Here is a 24,034-nt window from a genome sequence, read left to right as displayed (position 1 = left end):
GGGGTCAAAATAAGCAGTAGACCCCTAGATAAATTCATTAAGGGGTCTAGTTTTCAAAATGGGGTTATTTGTGGGGGTTCTCCATCACTTTGGTCCATCAAGGGCTCTACAAGTGGGCAATGGGGCCTAAAACACCTTCAAGCAAAATGTCTGATCTGAAAGCCACCGACTGCTCTTTTCGGTTTGGGCCCCGTTGTGCATACGAACACAAGATTAGGCCCACAATGGGTATGTTTCTGAACACAGGACAAATGGGGGTATCCATTTTGGGTGCAAATATGCATTTTCATGTACATTATAGAAAAAAATACCGTCTTTTAAATGGCATATTTGCAAAAATATGAAATTTTATTTTTTCTCCTCTAAATTGCATTCATTCCTGAAAAAAAACTGTGGGGTAAAAATACTCCTGACCCCCCTCAGTGAATACATTAGGTTCAAAATGTATTTTATTGATTTATGTCTTAATATAGGTTTACATCAATGCAAATGAAAACAATATTATTACAGAACACTAGTCTCTGAATATTTATAACTGGTTTGCATATCTCATAACTCCGCGTCTTGTATAAAAGCTAATCACTTTCAGCAATACTTCACTCAGAGACACAATTTAAACATAAACAAAGGAAGTAAAATGAAAATTATAACAATTGAGAGTGATATTACGCTCACAATGTTATATAATCAAGAAAAAAAGAGTTAAGGTATATAGATAAAGTAGAGAAGAATTGAAGAAAACAGAGACGTGGGTACAGAAGGGGGGGGGATGGGGGGGGAGATCCGACCTATTCAGTGTCACTAAAGCAGACCAAACCAAACCATTGATCTGCAGCCTGACGATATTATAGGAGGAAGGGTTGAGGACGGGGAGGCGGAATACTTCCGCTAGCAACCCAAGTAGTCACATCTTGGGTGGTGCGAAGTCGATTCCATGTGGACCAGACTGCCAAATATTTATTGTACCGCATCTCATCTCTAGCGAGTAGTTCCTCTAGATACCTGATGTTGTTAAGCGCCTACAACCACATTACCCTGGTGGGTGGAGACGTGGATTTCCATTTTCTGGGAATCACCTGGCGTGTTGCTAAAACAAAAAATCTCAGTAACGAGCTCTTGGCCTGAGCCAACGAGTCAGGAAATATGGCCAATAGTGCTAGCTCCGGTGTCAGATGGGTTTGATTCCCGCTAGCCCACATGTAGAGAGTGTTGACCTCCTGCCAGAAGGGGCGAATCAACGAGCACGACCACCAGATGTGGACAAGGGTGCCTTTTTCTGTCAGGCATTTCCACCAGGTATCTGGGTGTTGGTTGTAAATTTTGGCCAACCTCTCCAGGGTCCTGTACCACCTTGTGAGTATCTAATAATTCAGTTCCTGCAATTTACTTGAGATGTTTATCTTATGTGTCAAGACGTAAGCCTTTCTTCATGACTCCTCGGAAAGGGCGCCACCCAACTCACGTTCCCACTCTCTCTAAAGCCACCCCTCTACCCCGAGTGTCCTCATCCACGAAGAACCTGTATAATTCGAAGATTTTACTTTGGCACTTCTGTTTGCAGATAAATTGGTTCTCGAAGGGTGTCAGAGATGACCCTATTTGCTGTGTTCTTCCTAATGTCCTGATGTAATGACATAGTTGGAGGTATTGGTACCATGCTCCAGCCGGGGGCCCCCGGTCCCCAAGCGCCTTCCTCAGTGTCTTAAGACCATCCAACCCCAGCATATCTCTAACCCTAGGGATCTCAGGCGGTCGGTCAGCCGTCAATATGTTTGTAAATGTTGAGCCTTTAAAGGATGAGGGGATATCGGTGTTGCCCACCAGTGGTGTCAAAGGTCCCGGTCTCATAATTAATCCTGTTTTGGTAGCAGGCCCCTCCCGTGTTGACAGGAGGTTCTCTATGAAAGGTGATAGTCCTATATTTCTATGTCTCTCCAGCCCTGGGAGCCACACTAAGCCCATTCCCCTGTGGGGGGGTTTTATCCTGTTCCATTACTACCCATCTTTTTTGCGTCCTTCTACGGATTAAATCCAGAATAAGCCGTGTTAGCGTGGCCCTGTAATATAAGGATAGATTCGGGATACCCATACCGCCTCGTTGACCTCCGGATCTTGTTCAGGAAAGCTCCCGGTAGGCGTATGGGTAAGGTTTGAAGGGCATATAAGAGTCCCGGGAGGATATTCATTTTAACGGTGCTAATCCTGCCAAACCAGCAGAGGGGCACTGTACACCATCTATCTAAGTCTCCCTCTAGTTTTACCAAAAGCGGTTTGTAATTTTTTTGGAAGAGGTCTGCTATGTTTAATGTAATTGTTATGCCCAGATATGTAATACTCTCCTTATTCCAAGCGAATGGGAAAGCGGATCTCAGGGCCTCCTTTTTACCCTCTGCTATGTTGACATTTAAGATCTCAGATTTACTCAAGTTTACTTTAAAGTTTGAAAATTGTCGGAATCTCTGAAATTCTTCCAATATTTTGGGAAGGGCAATTCTAGGGTTAGTTATGTATATTAGTAAGTCATCAGCGTATAGGGCAATTTTATGTTCATCATTAGTTATCTGTACCCTCTAATATTCTCATTTACCCGAAGGGCATTGGCCAGTGTCTCCATGACAAGGATATATAGGAAGGGAGACAGGGGACAGCCCTGCCTAGTGCCATTTTTGATCTGGATCTGTTGGGATAATCTACCATTACCCCTAACTCGAGCGGAGGGTTTTGTATATAATGCCATAACCCATCCCAAGAATCTCGGTCCCAACCCGATCTGCTTGCCTCCATGAACCCCCAGTCCACCCTGTCGAACGCTTTTTCAGCGTCGACTGATAAAAGGCATAGGGGGTTATCTGATCTTGAGACCCTAGACAGGAGTGCCAATGTCCTAATTGTATTGTCCCCTGCCTCCCTTCCCGGGACAAAGCCCACTTGGTCTCCATGTACCAGAGTTGGGATGTGGGACTGCAGGCGACCCGCAAGCATCTTAGAGAATAGCTTCGTATCCACATTTAGGAGCGAGATCGGCCTATAACTCCCGCAGCAGGATGGATCCTTCATGGGAGCTGCGGTGGGGTCTGTGTCATGGTCAGATCTAAAATTCTCTATAGTCTGCTGTATCTCCTGTGTACAGACTGCGTCATCTAATAAGTTATCTTCAGATGCCATGTAAAAGTCGCGTTGTCCCTTCTGCCTGCCGTCAGGTACCCCCAGACTGGAGCATGGTCTGACCATATAAATGCACCCCACGAAGAGGAGGGGTGCCTATCCAACAGCCCATGTGATACAAAAAGGTAGTCTTACCTGTGATAATTATTATGGGCAGCAGAATAGTAACTATAGTCCCTCTCTCCTGGGTGTAGAGTCCTCCAGAGATCTACCAACCTGAGATTAGCTAGTTTTGATCTGAGTCTACGTGTGACAGAGGGGAAAACTCCCGACTTACCCTTTGAGGAGTCATGGGTAGGATCCATACTCAGATTGAAGTCTCCTCCGAGGATGATGTTGGACCCGTCTGCAATGATCACCAGGGTCCCTAACACCCGGATTCTGAACCGTTTCTGGTCCTGATTTGGGAAGTAAACGTTAGCCACTGTTAAAGTTTCATTGTTTACTTGGATCTTTAAAAATATGTAGCGCCCAACCCATCCACCTCTGAGCATATGAGCTTATGAGGTAAGCATTTGTGGATGGCTATAGAAGTGCCACCCACTTTTGTCGTTGGGTTTGGGCTGTGGAACCATGTGGTGTAATGGCTGTGTTTACATTTGGGGATTTTAGCATCCTGGAAATGTGTTTCCTGAATGAGAGCGATCATTATTTTTTTCCGGTGCAGATGATCTAGGATTTGCCCCCTCTTGGCAGGTTTGTTCAGCCCCCTCGTATTAAAGGAACAAAAACTTAGATTAGCCATCTAGTTCTAGCAATGGTAGACTTGACTCTAGGTCGGCCATGGGGGGACGGTGGTAGGGGGGAGAAGAAGGGGAAGGTAATGTGGTAGAAGGGTGAAGAAGGAAGTGACAAGAGGAAAAGAGAAGAAAGAAGGTTTACCATGAGAAACCTTGTGCAGAATTAAGCAGCTGCAGATGCTATGTAGGTGAGCAATGGGTGCGATTGGTCACCTGGTGTGGGGGGTGTGAGGAAACAGACCAGGGTAGGCTTTGGCCCCCCGCATCACCCTCCCAAACAAATGGACATAAGAAAATTGCAATAGACCTCGTTAAGAGGCCTTGGATGAAAACTCTTGAGGCACCAACATTAACCAGACATTGTCGTCTCCACATTTGTAAGGAGACATGTGGGTGGCAATGCGCTTAACATAGGGTGGGTCAAGGAGAAAAGCCCCGCGCCTCCTGTATAATGCTCCTGGGGTAAATGCACACCCAGTGCTTAGGTCAGGGGCCGCGGGCCCAGCTCAGAGTCCAACCTCTGGCATCAGGAACCGCGCATCCTCTCCTCCATGATCCTCCCAACCATTCCCCTCCCGCACCATCAGCAACACAAAGAGAGGAAAAGCAAATTGAGGGGGAGCGGGATAAGAGTGTGCTGCGCTGGGTGTGAGGGCTGCTGCCAGGACTACTCACAGTTCCCTTTCCTGGTGAGCTATCCAGCGTCTCCTCCTCCATGGCTGCCGTATTCAGAGGGCCTCCTCTCAACTTCCCCTCCACGCCAAGCCAGGGTCCCTGGTCTTCAGCCCCTTGTGTTGTCTCCCCGCACTGTCGCTCCCTCTCTACAGATGCAGGGTGCTCCAGCTGTGATTCCTGCGGTCTTGCGGTATCGGGCTCCATCTTGGGCCTTGCGGAGGATTCTCCCGGCACGCCGAGGAACCTCTCCATTGTGCTTTTCCCCCTGCTCGGCGTGGATGATTGTAACCGCGGCAGTCTTCTCTTCACCATACCACGTCCGGAGGTGAGTTTGCGCTGCTGTCTGGTGCCTCAGAGCTGCAGGTTGGGAAAGGACGGGGGAGTTCGCCTGATGTGCGACCTATCCCGCCATCTGCCGGACACGCCCTCCCCATGTATTAGTTTTCCACAGTGAATAAATTAAGGGGTGTAATTTTTAAAATGGGGTCATTTGTGTTGGTATCTATCATTCTGACACCTATGAGCTTTTGTAATCTTGGCTTGGTGTAGGAAAGGAAAATGTTCTTCAAAATGTTAAAAATCCATGTTAAATTTGCACGTCTCTTAAATGGTTAAAAAAAACTAAACTTTTTCCAATGTGTGTACAGAATGATGGAAATATATATCTTATCAAGAATTTGTACAGTATGTTTACACATATTTGAGATATCGCAGTTAAAAGTGTGAAAAAATGAAAATTTTTTCAAAATTTTCACAATTTTTGTGCTTTTACAAAATATACACAAATTCTATCGTTCTATTTTTACCACCTAAATGAAGTACAATATGTGTCGAAAAAACAATGTCAGAATCACTCGCATATGCAAAACCTTTATGGAGTCATTCTATGTCAAAGTGGCACACGTCAGATTTCCAAAATTTGGTCTGGTCATTAAAGGGGTTGTCCCGCGCCGAAACGTTTTTTGTTTTTTTTCAACAGCCCCCCCGTTCGGCGCGAGACAACCCCGATGCAGGGGTTAAACAAGAACACCGGACAGCGCTTACCTGAATCCCCGCGCTCCGGTGACTTCTTACTTACCTGCTGAAGATGGCCGCCGGGATCTTCTCCCTCGGTGGACCGCAGGGCTTCTGTGCGGTCCATTGCCGATTCCAGCCTCCTGATTGGCTGGAATCGGCACGTGACGGGGCGGAGCTACACGGAGCCCCATTGAGAAAAGAAGAAGACCCGGACTGCGCAAGCGCGTCTAATTTGGCGTTTAGACGCTGAAAATTAGACGGCTCCATGGAAACGAGGACGCTAGCAACGGAACAGGTAAGTGAAAATTTTCTGATAACTTCTGTATGGCTCATAATTAATGCACAAGGTACATTACAAAGTGCATTAATATGGCCATACAGAAGTGTATAACCCCACTTTGTTTCGCGGGACAACCCCTTTAAGGCGCAAACAGGCTTGGTCACTAAGGGGTTAAACATCGCAGGTGCAAATGAAACCATTGAAAATCATAATCCATTTTTTATGGGCTCTCGCCTCATGTGAAAATCGTGTGATTTTTCTCACCTGTGTGAAACCACCCTCAGGGCCCATCTATATGGCCGTAGGCGTTTTACATGCGCCCGCCGGCGCCGTAAAAACGCCTGAACAGCAAAGAGCCCGGCAAGTATACGCCAAGGCCGCAATGCCGTGGGGCCTGGGAAGACACCCCCCCCCCCCCACTCGCCGGCCATTTGCAATGGGAGGTTGCGTGATGGGGCAGGGCTAAGCTCTCCTCCCTGCCCCTTGTCCGCAGCAAGCAATGGTAGTGGGGGAGTTTAACTCCGCCCCTGTCCCGCCCCCTCTCATTGCAAACAGTGGTAAGGGGCGGAGAGGAGAAGGGAGAGGGAGTTTAGCAGTCACGCTGCTATGCTCCCTCCCATCTCCATTCTCCGGCAGTTAGCATAAGCTCCCATAGGAATCTATGCTGCTGCCACTGCTGGCGTGAAATTGCCCGGTCGGGCGCTTTTATGCTACGTAAATACGCCCCTGTGCACTGATGCATTATAAGCCAATGCATCAGAGGGAAAGGATATATCGGCTGGGCCTGAAAAACCGGCCGATATACGCCTGTGTGAATAAGCCCTTAGATTCACCCTAAAGGCGTATTCACATGGCCATTGCCGTATTTAGTCAGAGAATTCGGATGCCAAAAAATCAGATTGCACACACATGCCCGGTGGAGACATAAATGCCGCACGCCCAACTCTTGTCCTTGAAAACGGAAGAGACTAGGACAAGTAGCGATTTAGAGTAACGGCCGACTTGGCTATATTAGGAGTTTGTTTGAATAGCCCTAAATGATTAGAATTACGTTCTATGAAGTCGTTGTCCTGTGGCGACAGGAATCAGCACTAAAAACTATCCATATGGAAGCGGGCTTCAGTTTTGCATATGCTGAATGTAGAGCAGTCACTCAGATCTCGTGCCATTCCTCAGACCGGCGGGGACATCGGCAACACATTTGTTTTACTTTCCCAAAGCAACAGAGATTTATTCATTTGTGACTTTCTTAAGAGATGTGCTCAAAAGAAATGTAAAAGACTCAAAGCGCCCCCTTCAGGATGAACAGGAAAATGAACAGTTTAGAAATGATGGTAGGTCGATTTTTCTCCTAGCTCTCCCTCCACCTTACACATTGTCACAATTGAGTGATTTGCAACAACATCATTTAGGTACAAAAACATGATTTCGGCCACTTTTACACAAAGGTACTCTTATTTGTACATGCTCGAGTGCAGCATAATTGTAGACTAAACAAGGTTTATTTTTTGCGCACATCAGTGTATTTTATGGTCCTTTTTCCTCTTGCAAAGCATATTCATGACGCACAGATTGAAATGGCTAATTAGTAGAGATGAGCGAGCATGCTCGTTTAGGATAATTACTCGATCAAGCATCGCTTTTTTCGAGTAACTGCCTACTCGGGCGAAAAGATTCGGGGGGGCGGAGCGGGGGGGGGGGGGTAGCAGGGGGGAACAGGGGGGAGCTCTCTCTCCCCCCCCCCCCACCGCAATCCCCTGCTCACCCCCGGCTCCCCCGAATCTTTTCGCCCGATTAGGCAGTTACTCGAAAAAAAGCGATGCTCGATCGAGTAATTGTCCTAAGCGTGCACGTTCGCTCATCTCTACTAATTAGTCTAATGAGTTCCAGATGTGTTCTCTTTCCAGTGGAATTATGCAGCGTATCACACATTTTCTTTCATATTTGCGCCCCTCCCTACCTCCTTCCTATTGACTTCTATGGGGACTTTTGGTTCGCAAATGTGCAGGAAAGTAGAGGATGTTGTGGCGTTTTTGCACAGCCCAAAATGCGTATGAAAATACACGCATTTGGACGAACCCATTGAAATCATTGGGGTCTACTCTCTGCATATTGTGTGCGCAAATACGCTGGTGTGGAGCCAGCCTTAGGGTGCATTCAGACAACCGTATATCAGCTCGGTTTTCACGCCCAGCCGATATACGGTGTCTCTCTCTGCAGGGGGAGGAGGCTGGAAGAGCCGGGAGCAGTGCTCTGAGCTCCCGCCCCCTCTCCGCCCCCTCAGCACTATTTTCAATGAGATGAGGCGGGACGGGGCGGAGCTAATTCCCAAAACTTAGCCCCACCCCCTCTCATTGCAAATAGTGGAGAGGGGGCGGGAGCTCAGAGCACTGCTCCTGGCTCTTCCAGCCTCCCCCCCCCCCGCAGAGAGGGACACCGTATATCGGCTGGGCATGAAAACCCGGCCGATATACGTTCGTCTGAATCCAGCCTTACTCTGCTGGATATTAGACTTGAAGTGAGCAAGTAAATAGTCTATCACTGTCTCTTTCATGCCTATACAGTAGCCTGCCAGGTCAGGAAAAGTGATCTCCTCTAAATGAGCACTTAGGGCTCCTGCACACTTGCGTTTTTCTTGCACGTTTTTTTCACGCGATCTCGCTGCATGTTTTTTTAACACAATTGTCAATGGGACTTTCTAATGTTAAAAATGCTTCGCACAAAAATTGCAGAAGCACAAACTTGCGATGCGTTTTTAACATTAGAAAGTCCCATTGACAATCGCTTTTAAAAAAACGCAGCGATATCACGTTAAAAAAACGCAAGTGGGTGTGCGCCCTTACAGAATAGGTTCACACCAGCGTTCAGGCTCTGTTCAGGTTTCCAGTTTCCTGTTCTGGTATGGGAGCAGAAAAACGGAATCCTTGCCCTAACTGATCCATCCTATAATGTAATCAAACTGCACCAGATGGAACCCATTGTCTATAATGGGGTCTGTCTGGATTCCGTTATGCCCTCTGGCATTTTCTGGGATGTGCTGCTATTTCATTCAGGATCTTTCCATTACGTTACACACGTTTTAATGGAGGCAATGGAAGTCAATGGATTCGCAGCGTCCACCCACAGAAACATTGAAAAAAAGGACAAAGTAAAAGAAAATATACTAGCGAAATTAGGATAAATAAATCCATTTTGCGGTTCTTATATATATTTTTTTCATATTAAAAAAAAATGTGTTTGGGGTTTCTGCATTCACAGTATCCAGTACAATAAATTGTACACATTTGTTTTTTTAATCTCACACAGCAAACACTGCAAAATAAAGCAAAAGAAAAAAAAAAAAACTCAGCTGAAATGCTATTTGTATTCATTTCACCTTCCAAAGAACACAATAAAGGCTTATTCAGACGGCCGTATATCGGCTCGGTTTTCACGCCCAGCCGATATACGTCGTCCCTCTCTGCAGGGGGAGGAGGCTGGAAGAGCCGGGAGCAGTGCACTGAGCTCCCACCCCCTCTCCGCCCCTCGCCACTATTTGCAATGGGAGGGGGCGGAGTTAAGTCCCTGGATGTAGCTCCGCCCTCTCCCATTGCAAATAGTGGCGAGGGGCGGAGAGGAGGCGGGAGCTCAGTACACTGCTCCCGGCTCTTCCAGCTTCCTCCCCCTGCAGAGAGGGACGACGTATATCGGCCGGCGTGAAAACCCAGCCAATATACGGTCGTCTGAATTCACCCTAAAAGTGATCAAAAATTTGTATGTACTCCAAAACAGTGCAAAGAAAAATTACATCTTGTCACCCAAAAAACAAACCTCCGTTGATGGAAAAATAAAAAGGTTCCAGGTCTTTGAATGCAGAAATGTCAAAAACATTAATTATTTTCGAAAAAAAAGCCTCTGTTGTGAAGAAGTGAAAAAAAAAACTACAAGAAAAATATATAATTTTGGTATCATAATCATACCGACCCACAAAAAAGAATGATCGTGTCATTTATACCACACGGTGAACGCGGTAAAATAAACAAAATTAAGGGCGGAGTTGCTGTTTTTTTACCTTGTCCTTCCTTTATTAAAAAATTAAGAAACGTTATATAATACAATACATTGTTTACCCATACAAATAGAAACAACAGCTTACCCCACAACAAGCAAACCCTATGGCCTCATGTCCACGGGCAGGTCGGATTCCACATGCGGGAGCCCGCAGCGGAATCCCATCCTTCCCATGGCCGAGGTCCCTGCATACCTGTGCGGGCAGTTGGTGACGTCCGTTTGGACCTCTCTTGTGCTGGGATATCTGTACTGCGAATTGTTCACATGGCTCGCCGTCAGACATGCGCAGTACAGATTTTTTTTTTTATGAATCTGCTTTCCCGCGGGATCCGCAGTCCATCCGCAATATCAGCTGACTGCAATGGAAGCCGTCCGTGCAGGATCCCCAATCCTGGATTAAAAAAGATGGCCGCACAGTTTCTCAAAGTATCTGAAGCACCTGTGCATTAGTATACATCATTAGTCTAAGGGCTTCTGCACACTGACGAGAGCGATATTGGGCTGTGATTCACGGCCGATATCGCTTTCGCAATCCTTTTGAAAACCACTGGATGCGAGGCGTTTTTACATGGGAACAGCCTCGCATCCCTGCGGGGTTCCCTCCCTTCATCCTCACCGCGGCTGTCACAGCATTGGCAGGATATTGCGATGTTCCCCTATTGCTTTCAATGGGGCAGACGCTGCTGCCGCTGGCCTAATTGAAAACAATGGGCGATCTTGCAAAAAGAAAGGACATGCTGCGATTTTTTTTTTCCACGTAGCATCGCAGGAGTGAAAACATCGCAAATAAGAATGAAACCATTGAAAATCATTGGTTGCATAATCATGCGTTATCACTCGCTCTCGTATTGCGAGAAAATCACGCAATTTTCTCCCCAGTGTGAAGGATCCGTAACGGCTCCTTCACGTCAGTGTGTGGGTTTTGTGTGTGTAATATGCTGTACCAATTTGTCGTTGGCTCGCATGTTGTGTGAAATATAAGATCACAGCATGTTCTATCTTGGACGCTGATGTAACCATAGGGGATGCGGTTGCACTCGGGCCCAGAAGCCTTAGGGGCCCATAAGGCCTCTCTTCTCCATATAGGGAGCCCAGTACTATGAATAAAGCCTTGTAGTTGGGGGCCCTGTTACAGGTTTTGCATTGGGGCCCAGCAGCTTCAAGTTACGTCTCGGCGTTAAGGGGCTAAGAGCAGTTGGGGAGCTCCAAGATAACTTTTGCATCCGGGCCCATGAGTCTTTAGCTACACCCCTGATCTTAGCGCATCTTACATGCCAAGATAGTGCATGGTGATTGGCAGTGCACAGCAAGTATGTAATGTCATCGCATACTTGCTGCGTGCCATGCGACTGACTCATGCAGGTGACATGCAGCGAATTACTCTCCTGTGAAGCCGCCCTAAGACACCACATGCTGCTTTGATTGGTGAGTGTTGCCCATGTGAGCAGCACTGGCCAGTCATAGTAGCATGTAATGTCTCAGACTAATGATACATAGTAATGCACAGTGTGCATCAGCCATCTTTGTTCATCCAGGATCGGAGGGTCACTTTAAGCACCAAAGTAGAGCAGGTCCTTAAGGGGGTTGACCGAGTTAAGGAAACCACTATCCCCGGGTCCCCCATGTTAGTTACTCCTCTCTCCACTCCCCACTTGCCCTCCGCCGCCGGCTCATAGACATGCTGTAACAGCCAATGACAGCGCTCAGCCATGGTCACCGAGTTCTTTCATTGGCTCCTGCAGTTGTTTGTAGATGGGTGCAGCCTGACTGCAACCTGTAAAGTGACGTCACAGGTAGGTCGGAGCCTTCGGGGAAGTGGGGCAAGGTGAGGGACTGCTGATTTGTTATTTTAATGCATGGAGGAGCCGGTGACAAAGGTTTCCGAAACTTGGGACAACTCCTTTAAAAAATTGTGTTAATCTGTTTAACCTATTAAAATGTACTTAGAAGAACAGTCCAGGAAAAAAAGATATACTTTGGGGCAGATTTTCTAATCTTATCTAAGGCCCAATGTCCACGGCACGCGCTGATTTTCAATGCAGATATCCGCAGCGGATGCACTGTGTATCATCTTAAAAGTGATTTTTTTAATGGCTTCAGGTTGATCGCGGATTGTGTATTTTCATCTCCCTTAGAGATGAATGGAGCCATATCCACGTGGGATCTACAATAAAACGAAGTATGCTGCAATTTTAGATCCGCGCGGGGTTTTCCGAAAAGCACTTAAAAATCAAATCCGCAGGGATTAATTCAGTTGTGGACGCCCCGTTGATTCCTATGGGCGTCTAGACCTGTGGATCTAATACATCAAATCTGCACGTGTACATTGGGCCTAAGGCCTCCGAGACACTTGCATATATTTGGGCCATGTGCTGTCCATATATTTCCATGGACAGCACCTGGCCCCATTATAGCCTATGGACATTTTTCTCACATGGACTGATGGCTCGCCTGAAAAAAAAACTCATTGCATGTCCTATTCCTGTCCATTTCATGGACAAGAGATGGGCCATGTCAATGTACTGTGTTCATGTATATTAGACAGCACACAGAGTTGTACTTTTGTGCTGCCTTGTGCAAATTGCGCCCAAGTCTTGCTTGCGCAATTTGCAGTCATGGCTAGTGTGCACCTAGCCTGGTAATTAGACAGTGTAAACTTTGACCAGTCTAAAATGCACCAAATTCATCAGAGAAACTAATGCTGGTTGATACTTTTGTTGCATCTTCAGATGCTTGCCCCCTTTTAGTTGGCAAAAGGCCCATTTAGACACAACGATTATCAGTCAAAAGTCGCTCAAAAGAGAATCGTTGTGTGAATTTACACAGCAAGATGATGGCTCAAAATGTTGCTCAAATGGCACTGTGTAAATGAAGGCTCACGTTGTATACAGAAGACAAGCAGGACTGCTATCTTCTGCATACAGCTGTTGTCTTCTCAGAGAGCTCAGCTGGTATACAGCTGAGCGCTCCGAGTGGGGAATGCAGAAGACAAGCAGGGCCACTTATCTTCTGCATACAGCTGTTGTCTTCTACAGCTGAGCACTCCGAGCGGGGTATGCAGAACACAGCTGGAGCGCTGTCTTCTTCATACTCCGGCTGTGTTCTCCGAGTGGGATATAGTATCAGTGGTATCCCACTGAAAACTCAACGCGCAGCAGTGATGAGGCTCAGTTATAAGAAAGACAACGATAAGCGAATCGTTAACGAAAACTGCACAATGTCTGTGCAGTTAGACCCAATGATTCTTGCTCAAAGGACAGTTTTGAACGATTTTTGAGTGAGAATCGTTGAGTCTAAATCAGCCTTTAGGTAGCACCAATTTTTTGGGGTGCATTTAAATTATGGCCCCTTTCCAACAAATCATGCCCATTTTCTGATAAACTGTGCCCCCTAGTGATGAATCCGTCTCTTTAAGTAATACAGTCTAGGGGGATTATCTGCTCATAGATATAGATAGCGGTCCTGCAGGAACATTTTGCTTCCAGATGACCGGAGATGTTCCTGTCCACTTTGCAGTATTGTTTTTGTAGAAATGTAATCTGTCATCAGGTCCTCAGAGGAAAACCCTACCTGCCAACTGTTCTCAAGAGTCAACATCTCAAGTATGCCACCAACACTTAGACAAGTCATATCAGATACTCTGTTATTTTATAGTCTGATGAAACAAAGCTTGAACTCTCTAATTGCAATAACCAAAGGTTTGTTTGTTGGCAAGGTGTAACCGGAATTGAGGTGGTGCCCATAGTAAAGTCAGGAGTGTCCCCCCAACTGTGCCACTCACGCCTTTTTATATAAGGTGTTTTAGGGGTCAGTAATAGTATTATCAATGATCTCCTTAGAGTTCTATAGAGGTTTAGGGGTTAAAACCTAATATCTGTAATGGTAAAAGGGTTAAAGTGGTCTCTTGAAGACAACTCCTGTTAGGCCCTATTAGGGCATAAGGACATCTTACAGGGGGGGGGGGTCCCCCTTTATGAGCCAGAACAGAGATCTCCCATTCTGGTGGACTGGAGCTATCCTTGTATAAGGATGGCCATTCATCTGATTGGCCGCCATGTAATACTACATACAGAAATGCATGGCCTCTGGTTCCTGGGGCCATATTATTAAAGGGCTTTGATGAGACAACCCCTTTAAGGCCTAACATTTCTAATGGTTTAAGATAGTGATTGTGGTGTAATGGTGAGATAAATTGTTTTTTCTATGGTGGCCCAGGGAAGCGATCAGCTAAAATTTCTACATACTTTCACTTATACACTCATTGTCCAAAAAAACATTTTTCCCCTAAAAGGTAGATATCGGAATCAAATTAAACTTTCTCTGTATGATTGTAACATTGATATAAGTAAGTGATTACAATATCAGAGGAAAAGGATAATTTATGGAGGCTCTAGTACCCTGTTGTACCGCCTCTAGCTTGGATACAAGGTCTGATACAGGCGGGCATGGAGGCTCTAGTACCCTGTTGTACCGCCTCTAGCTTGGATACAAGATGTGATACGGGCGGGCATGGAGGCTCTAGTACTCTGTTTTACCGCCTCTAGCTTGGATACAAGATGTGATATGGGTGGGCATGGAGGCTCTAGTACTCTGTTGTACCACCTCTAGCTTGGATACAACATGTGATACGGGTGGACATGAAGGCTCTAGTACCCTGTTGTACCACCTCTAGCTTGGATGCAAGATGTGATACAGGCAGGCATAGAGGCTCTAGTACCCTGTTGTACCACCTCTAGCTTGGATACAAGATGTAATATGGGCGGACATAGAGGCATACAGGTCCTGTATGGTATCCTGCAGCATATTAGTTGACATTTGCTGTAACTGAACCTATAGATCATGCAAACTCGTAGGCTGTTGAAGTTGGTGTCCCAGATGGTTACACACATGTTCTATCAACGATAAATCTGGCAATTGGGCAGCCTCAGAAGTGTGACAATGTTGTGGAGACATTTCTGTGACCCCCTTGTGTGCGCAGCCGAGCATTATCCTGCTGCCTCTTGGAAGCCGCCGTGAGAGGAACACATGTGGCTGCAGGATGTCCTGAACATATCGCTGAGCTGTCATTGGCCCTCGTACCACTACTAGGGATTACCAACTGTCGTATGCAATGCCCCCCCCCCCCAGACCATCACACCAGCAGGGGTAGTGTGTCGCTCCACAGCAAAGACAGGATCACCCCTAGATCTTTAGACATGAACACCACTGTTGTCAGTGCCCAAACTAAACCTAGATTCAATGTTGAAGACAACCCGGTTCCACTCCATAGCGTCCAGTTTCATCGTTCATGACACCACTGCAAACAGAGGCAACCATGGGTTTGTGTCAAAGGCAGTACCTGTAATGGAGTCTGTGAGACCAAAAGTCCTTCAGCCAAGCACCTGGAAATGGTTACGGCAGACAATAAAATAGTTGGAGCTACTCGTGCTTGTTGGATGATTAGATGACCCTCTCTTCTGGTGGTCTGTGGAGGGCGTCCTGAGCCCGGTCGCTTTGTGTGCCCTCTAGCATCCACTGGTCCTAATATCCTAACAGTCTGGTCAGAACGGCCCAGGTAGCGGGCAGTTCATCGATACAACCATTCAGCTTCCCACATCCCAATACTATGCTCCTCTCAGACTCTGGTAATTGGGCGAAATCTCTTCTCTGCACCGTAAAGGGGTCTAGTGGTCAACAAGCTCTACACAAGCAGAAGAAGAGGTCACTACACACTAGGGGCCTCCGAGAGCCTTTTTATATGCCAAGGAGGTCATTCACTTTTAGGGCCTCAGATGGCAAGACCGTTCATCTAATCACCACAACTCTAATCATTTGTATATCTACCTGAGATAAATAATCTTTATTTGTATAGCACTTATTCCGCAGAGCTTTCAAGCATAGGAGAAATGCAAACAATACAACAATTACATGTAAAATACAATCACTTTGAAACAAATGGGGTGGGGTGGTACAGGAGGTACAAGGGGGGTGAAGCGAGGCATTGGGAATACAAGCAGTAGAGGATTTCATGTGGAATTTAGTGATTAGTAGACAAACGGGGTGGGGCCGTGAGGAGGTCGTATGTGATATGCTGGGTGGAAGATGCTGGGGAGCCATAGGAAGGGGTGGGGAATCAGATCAGGGACTTTGGTATGCTTCCCTGAAGAGGTGCATTTTTAAGGCACATCTGAAATTTTGTGCATCAGCATTGTCCGGATGCCTTGGGGTAGAGCGTTCCAGAGGATGGGTGCTGCTCTGGTGAAGTCCTGTAGGCGAGCATGTGAGGTTTGTGTTAGAGGGGTGTTTAGTCTGAATGTGTTAGCGGATCGCAGTGAGCGCGCTGGGTGGTGTATGTACAGGGAGGCGATGTATGGTGGCACGGCGCCATGCAGAGCTTTGTGGGTGAGGAGTTTAAATTTAGTTCCACAGTGGATGGGCAGCCAATGCAGCGACTGGCATAGTACAGAGGCGTCTGAGTAACGGCTGGATAGAAAAATGAGCCTAGCTGCCGCATTTAGTATGGATTGGAGTGGAGCGAGTCTAGTGCGGGGGAGGCCAATGAGTAGCGAGTTGCAGTAGTTGAGTCGGGAGTGGATGAAGACAACCACGATCATCTTTAGCATGTCCGTAGTGAGGAACGGCCGTATTTTAGCAATATTTCTGAGGGGCATGTGGCATGTTTGGGCCAGAGATTGGATGTGGGGGATGAAGGCGAGGTCAGAGTCCAATGTGACCCCCACCCCCACCAAGGCAGCGGGCATGCTGTCTGGGAGTTATGATGGTTCCAGACACTGGACTGGATATGTTGAGGGAAGGTCGGTTGGAAGGCGGAAAGACGAGGTCAGTTTTAGAGAGGTTAAGTTTGAGAAAAAAGGAGGACAGTGTTAGAGACAGCGGACAGACAGTCGGTGATATTTTAGAGGAGTGGTTCAGAGATCTCACGGGAAGAGGTGTATAGTTGGTGTCATCAGCGTAGAGATGGTATTGGAGGCTGTATAGATAGAGAAGAGAAGGGGACCAAGGACCGAGCCCTGGGGTACCCCGACAGCGAGAGGAAGTGGAGAGGAGGTAGGGCCAGCAAAGGAGACACTGAAAGAGCAGAGAGTTAGGAGGAGAAGCAGGAGAGAGCAGTGTCCTTTAGACCAATAGAGCGGAGCATAGTGAGAAGGAGGTCATGGTCGACAGTGTCAAATGCAGCAGAGAGATCAAGCAGGATTAGTAGGGAGTAGTCACCTCTCGACTTTGATGTAACTGCATGCAGCAAAACGCAACTCCATGCAGCAAATACCAGCAACTGCACCCAGTAACTTATCCACTAAGTGGAATAAAGAATACACACAAGAGATTTACGATTCTGTATTGTAATAAACTTTATTATACAATCCATAGTAAAGTTAAGGTCCCACGTGGCCAGCATCCTCTTGAGACCATAGTGTCTCATAATAGCGGACCAATTTGAGGGCAGTTTCATATTTCTATACCTCTATGTAGGAAAGAATATAGGTCCGTACATATTTTCAGGACTGACCTTCTATACCTTCAGTACATCATAATAAACGGAGGTATTAATAATTTTTCTGTGTCGTCATAAATGTTTGTCCATTTTTTAACAGAATAAATAAAAGTTAATTTTTAATTTTAAAAGTGATACCTTTTTAGTGGGTCCTTTTCAGTGAATGAGCAAATACTAAACAAGAGCCCTAGTGTCTCAGTGAATAATCCTTCTAAGTGCTGGACTTTTCTTTCTTACAAAGAGTGTATTCTGCACTTGTGAAAGTTCCCTTTGGGTTTATATACAAGCTGCGGATGAACCGCAGTAACCGCATGTGGATGACCACTAATTGCCAGGCTGCACCTAGACTTGTGATTGTTTTAATTGACACAGTACATCCTACCAGCTGTTTAAACACTACATACATGCCGCAAAATTGCCATCTGCCTCTATGTTTACTGAAAAGAGTCTATGGACAACTTTAACGCTCTGTACACTTATTAAAGTGGTTGCCCCCTAAAAGCAAATTATTGCCTATCCACAGGATAGGGGATAACTTGCTGATAAGTGGAGGTCTGACCGCTGAGGCTCTAACCAACCGCGAGAACGGGGGTCTAGTGCATGTCAGCCCCTTCAAATATAATGCCTTGCAAAAGTATTCAGCCCTCGGTGTTTTTCTGTCTTGTTGCACTATAATCTAGAATTTAAAAGATTTTTTTTGGGGGGGGGGGGGGGGGGGGAGGTGCTATTGGATTTACAGAACATGCCAACCACTTTACTGTGACAAAAAAAAACAACACACACACACAACTTTAATATACGTATAATAAAAAAAGAGTTTGGTACGATGTTAGCTAGTAGAGCAAAATGTGTATTGTTCAGGAGGGTTCATGCGTGACTGGGAAGTATGAGACATCTATAGCACAGATAACAATGCTGATCTGGTGACCCCCTAACACTAATTCAGGGGCCATAAAACCTTCACATCTGTATCAGTGACAATTTAGAGATGTGTGATCTGAAGCATTGGATTCCAATGCTTCAGATCACACAGGCATATTTAGAGGTCTCACAGTAAAGGGGGTGAATACATATGCACTCACAACTTTTCAGCATTTTTTTTTTTAACAAGGTTTTTATTTTATTTTTTTGATTCCACTGTAACAATTTGGACAATTTTTTTTTTTTAGGCCTATTACATAAAGCCTAAATTAATATCCATTTAAATTCCAGATTGTAATGCAACATAACAGGAAAAACACCAGAGAGGGGTGAATACTTTTGCCAAGCAATGTAATGTAGCAACGCAGGGGAACACACTTCAAGCCGCAACCAAAATACTGTCCGTGTCTCTTTTTATTTGCTGGCTGAACATAACAAAGGCACTGGTAATCTCCAGAGAACAGAAAACAGGAAGAAGACGTCCTTTTTCACACCAACAGTCCAGCAAAGCAAAACCACCAAAGTCCTTTTTAAATTAGCAGGGCAAAGGCCCAGCAAACCTTTGCTGCGCTGTGTAATGAAGTCTGCAGTTCAACTCACTTGCAGTTTGTGTCTCTAACACCAGGCAGCTCTGAACTTTCCCTTTACACTGCAACCTGCACCCATTTATACACCTCACCTGTCTGGGCCAGGTGGAACTCAGTACTGGAGTGAGAGACGGACCGGGTTTACATCACGGATGCTAGTAGTCTCCGTGATATGTACCTTCCGTCCCACACTTTACCTTTCACTCTACGGCTGGATTCAGACGAACGTATATCGGCTGGGTTTTCATGCCCAGCCGATATACGTCGTCTCTCTCTGCAGGGGGGAGCCTGGAAGAGCCAGGAGCAGTGCTCTGAGCTCCCGACCCCTCTCTGCCTCCTCTCCGCCCCCTCTGCACTATTTGCAATGAGGAGAGGCGGGATGGGGGTGGGGCTAATTCTCGGAACTTAGCCCCACCTCCGCCCCGCCTCCTTTCATTGCTAATAGTGCAGAGGGGCTGAGAGGGGGCGGGAGCTCAGGTCCTGCTTCTGGCTCTTCCATCAACCCCCCCCCCCCTGCAGATGAGGACACCGTATATCTGCTCGGCGTGAAAACCGAGCCGATATACGGTCGTCTGAATCCACCCTTAGGGTGAATCTAAGGGCTTATTCACACGGGCGTATATCGGCCCATCCATTAAATCAAACCTTAGCCCCGCCCCCTTTCATTGCAAATAGTGCAGAGGGGCGGAGAGGAGGCAGAAAGGGGGCGGGAGCTCAGTTCCTGCTCCTGGCTCTTCCATCCCCCCCCCCCCTGCAGATGAGGACGACGTATATCGGCTCGGTGTGAAAACCGAGACGATATACGTTCGTCTGAATCCACCCTACTACAGTAACCAAACCACAAAACATGAAAAAGCCTACAAATATTTTATTCTAATTACAAAGGTAAATAATATATTTCAAGCAAACATCTAGACAGTATATTGCATCATTCTCTTCACTTTAGTCATTTAAATCTTGTCTTACCATAAAATTGTGCAATCTGATAACAGGAAATCTGCCCATCGCCTCATGCGGTTGAGTAAATAGCAAGATCTCTCTATGAAACTTATATAAAGTTCATTGTTCCTCCCTCTCTTTCCAATCAAATAAGAAAGCAAAAGAAATAAAACCCAGCAGTTATAAGTGTAAGGCCTTGTTCGCACGCCAAAATTTTGCTGCATTTTTGGGCACGGATTCCGCTGCGGAATCAGGTATGAAATCTGCACTATTTTCACAATTCTATTGGATGTTGTGCAGATCTGTGCCATAGTTCATACAAAGTGCATTCATCTTTATTCTGCAAGTCCACAGAAAAAAAGAACTGCCATGTCAATTCTTGGTGCCGCTTTCCTGCAAATTCTGCACAGATCCATGTGGATCTGACAGTAAAAGCCTGTGTGAATTGAGGCCTAAGGTGTTCCCAAGTGCAGTTTTGGTACAGTCTGTATATGTATCCAAAAAGGGATGTTTTAAACAAACGTAATTCAAGCGCTTTTATTGGCGTTTTACATTCCTTTTTGGTGTCAGATTTTTTTTTATTACAGTTTCACATGGGTTTGTTCTGGTGTTTTTGAAGTCTGAAATGCCTATGGGGAAACACCCACAGATACATTGCAGACCCCAAAAAACAAAACATTGTATATGTAGGCTATTTAACCCATTGCAATCCAATTTTGGAATTAGAGTTTCCTAGGGGGCTTTCTCTTTCTGCCATTATACAATTGTGCCATCTGCTGGCTAGAGCCAGTACTGCTGTATGGGACATGCTGGAGAGGCCCCTGACAACAGCGTGGCCAGTATCTACAGTAAGAATACTCTGCCGGATGTCTTCCGACATCGGAGCTGTAATGCCTTCAATCAGAATGTCTTTAGACATCAGATAGTGGATTGGAAAGGGTTAATGTTTTTGCTAAATGTCAAAGTAACATCTGACTGCAGCTTTTTCTTGGTTCAAGAAGAACATGAAAAGGGCAATGAAATTGCCGAAAAGTATATGTTAAAGAGGTTTTCCAGGCATTTACGATTGATGATCTATCCTCAGGATCTATTCTCCGACCCGCCGTCATTGGTGGTCAGAGGCGATAATGGTCAGAGGCGGGCCGGAGGATCAGCTGATCGGTGGGGATCCCAAGTGGTGGACCCCAGCCAATCAGCTAATGATGACCTAACCTGAGGATTCTGCAGCAAATATCAATATCCGTCCGTGTGCATGAGCCTGCCAGGTGTTTCTTCCCCCCCCCCACACGAGGGGACCAGTACTATCTATGAAGCAGTACAGTTTGGGCCCAATTACAGATTCTGCAAGCTCAGACGAGCGTAATTGCATCACATATTAAGTACATTGATTTTCATTGACCCACTCACACTAGCGGTTTTTTATTGCGTACAATACGTGAGTAAAAAAAGAACGCAGGATGTGCTATTTTATCACGTATTATGTGTGATTTGCATGCCAGCACAGTGTTTTTTTATTTTTTTCCCCCTAATTTAACAACTTTATGATTTTTTTCAAGTGCCTGAAAAATGTATGAAAAATCGCATAGACAGCGAGGCGATACGTTTGTTTCACAAAACACATCTCAATAAAAAGAATAAATAAAAAAATTTACGTTTACGAGTGCATTATCAGTCCGATTTTTTTTTTGGAGTGATCTCTCACTTGCATGCAATATATCTCAATCCAGTATCAGATTATTGCTTTTCCAGCAGTTGTACTCATGGCAAGTTTTGATAAAAGCTATTAAATGCCGGATTATTGGAACTCTCCTTCTACACATATTCATCTCTCTGCATTACATTCCACTCCGCAATGACTGAGAATAAACTTGGAATCGATGCAGCCTGTGCCACCTCCAACATGGCCGCCGCACCCCGACATGAAGTTTCGCGCAGGCGCAGTAGTGTCTTTATATGGGGAAGTGATAGTGCGGTATGGAGTTCATCATTAGCCGCTCTCCGGCGCTCTGTTAGTGTCCGGGCGGCTGTCCGGGGTGTGAGCGGCTCGTCATGTCCAGCCTAGACCAGCTCTATGTCTACGAGGTGCCGGCCGCCGTCATGTGGAGCTTCTGCGAGGTGATGGACTCTCTGGATGACACCGACTGGAAGAAGTTCGGTGAGTAGTGATAAGACGGCGACAGCATCGTCCGGGCCCCCGCGCTGCTGCTCCTCCTCCCGGGGCCGGCAGCATCTGGGTACGGCGGCTGCACCTGCCATTGTCACGGACGGTCGGCCGATGACAACCTGTGGTCGCCACAATCCCCGCAGTGAAGCCCGTATGTAATGTACAGTGTTGGAGGGCATTGTAGCACTATATAGCCCCAGTCTAGTACTATATGATATGTGGGTACTATAGGGCGGTATGGTGGTGGGTCATCACCAGCCTATGTTGGTATTACTTGGGCACTGAATGTTACATTATACCGCCATACAAAGTGGACATGCCAGTATTGTATATCTTGTGCACTACGTGGTGGTATTATTTGGGCACTGCATATGGGTAGTAGAGGGGCACTGTATACCATTTGGATACTGGTATTCCCACACTGTATGGCAATACTAGTGCGCTATGTGGTGGTAATATTTCAGCAGGCTATGTTGGTATTTCTATGGACACCAGTGGTATAATTTGGGCACAGTATGATATTATACCGCCATGCAAAGTGAAAATAATAGTATTCTATAACTTGTGCACTACGTGGCGGTATTATTTGGGCACTGAATGTAGGTACTTTATGGGCACTATATATCATTTGAACATTGTGAACTATTTGTATTCCCACTTTGTACTATATCATTTCTACACTGTATGGCAATACTTGTGTGCTGTGTGGTGAGATTTCAACAGTATATGTTAGTATTATATGGGCACCAGCTTTGTTTGGACACTGTAAAATACTCGTATCACCGCTCTATGATATTTCAACAGAACATTGTGCTATTACCTGGATGTAGGTAGTGTTTAGGCCATTTATGATGGTATTTTCACACTGTTTGGCAGTATTTCAGTGGAATGTGTTGGTATTATTTGGGCACTGTATGGTGGTATCATTTGGATATTGTACAATACTAGTATTCTCACTGTTTTTTGTGCACAGTATGGTGATATTATTTCAGCAGAATGTGTTGGTATTTGGGCAGTGTATGTTGTTATGGTCTGTATGGCAGTATTTGCGCACTGTATTGCGATATTCCAACAGAACATGTTGGTATTATTTGGCCATTGAAGGTAGTTGTTGTTTGAGCGCTATATTTACGGTTTGGCAGTATTTGAACAGAATATGTTGGTATTTGAGCACTGTATTATACTGGTATTTTCATTCTGTATGGTATTTGTGCACTGTGTGGCAGTATTATTGCAATAGAATATCCATTAGTATTTGGGCAGTGTATGGTGATATTGTACTATGTTGGTATTTGCAGACAGTATGGCTGTATTATCTTAACAGAACATGTTGGTATTATTCAGGTGTTGTACCGTGTGTAATAAATATGTATATTTCTGTACTACATGGCAATATTATTTCAACTGAATCTGCTGGTATTATTGTGACGGTATTAAACACTCTTCTATACAGCAAATAAGGGCATACTGATCTAACGGATGCCCTTTTGGTATATTCTTGGTAAATAGGGCCTTATGGATATATTTGGCATATTCATTTGGGGAGGGGGGGGGGGGGGACACCAAATGTACCGTATGTGATGTGAAGGCAGCGCTGTATGACAGAATCTTTATTAAGCACAGTGTGGCAATATTACATTGCTGGTGTATAATGGCATAAGACGGTGGTATCTGTGCACTGCATGTTGGGATATAACTTGGGTACAGTGTGGTGGTTTTGTTTTGGTGTTTCGCTACTATATTATATGGTGGGTGGCGCCCAGCAATCACATGGAGAAGCTATATATATCGGGGAATCCACCTTCCACTACTCCCCAGCCCCGCTCCGTGTGACATCATGCTACTTCTAGAATTCTCTTCACTTGTTACAGACTGGCTCTAATCACAATGAAGCATTCCTAGAGTGATACAATGTAGCGAACAGCAGAGTCCTTCTGCTACAATGTAAAAGGGCGACTCGAAGATTGTCCTGGCTGCGAGTACAATGTGGCTGTGCTGACTAGA

General features: G+C 45.8%; 1 protein-coding gene across 1 annotated transcript in view; it reads left to right on the top strand.

Annotated features, from left to right (window-relative positions):
- The first annotated feature begins 21,833 nt into the window (after positions 1 to 21,833).
- IRAK1 (interleukin 1 receptor associated kinase 1) overlaps positions 21,834 to 24,034 on the top strand; it is a 63,224-nt gene continuing 61,023 nt past the window's right edge. Inside the window, exon 1 of the mRNA XM_066580733.1 lies at positions 21,834 to 22,021. Within this exon, the coding sequence (XP_066436830.1) occupies positions 21,916 to 22,021 (106 nt within the window). The 5' untranslated portion in view covers positions 21,834 to 21,915. The remainder of the gene's footprint in view (positions 22,022 to 24,034) is intronic.

The sequence above is a fragment of the Eleutherodactylus coqui genome, chromosome 10 (genome assembly GCF_035609145.1).
Source record: "Eleutherodactylus coqui strain aEleCoq1 chromosome 10, aEleCoq1.hap1, whole genome shotgun sequence".
Lineage (NCBI taxonomy): Eukaryota > Metazoa > Chordata > Amphibia > Anura > Eleutherodactylidae > Eleutherodactylus > Eleutherodactylus coqui.
This window is presented reverse-complemented; position numbering and strand designations above follow the sequence as displayed.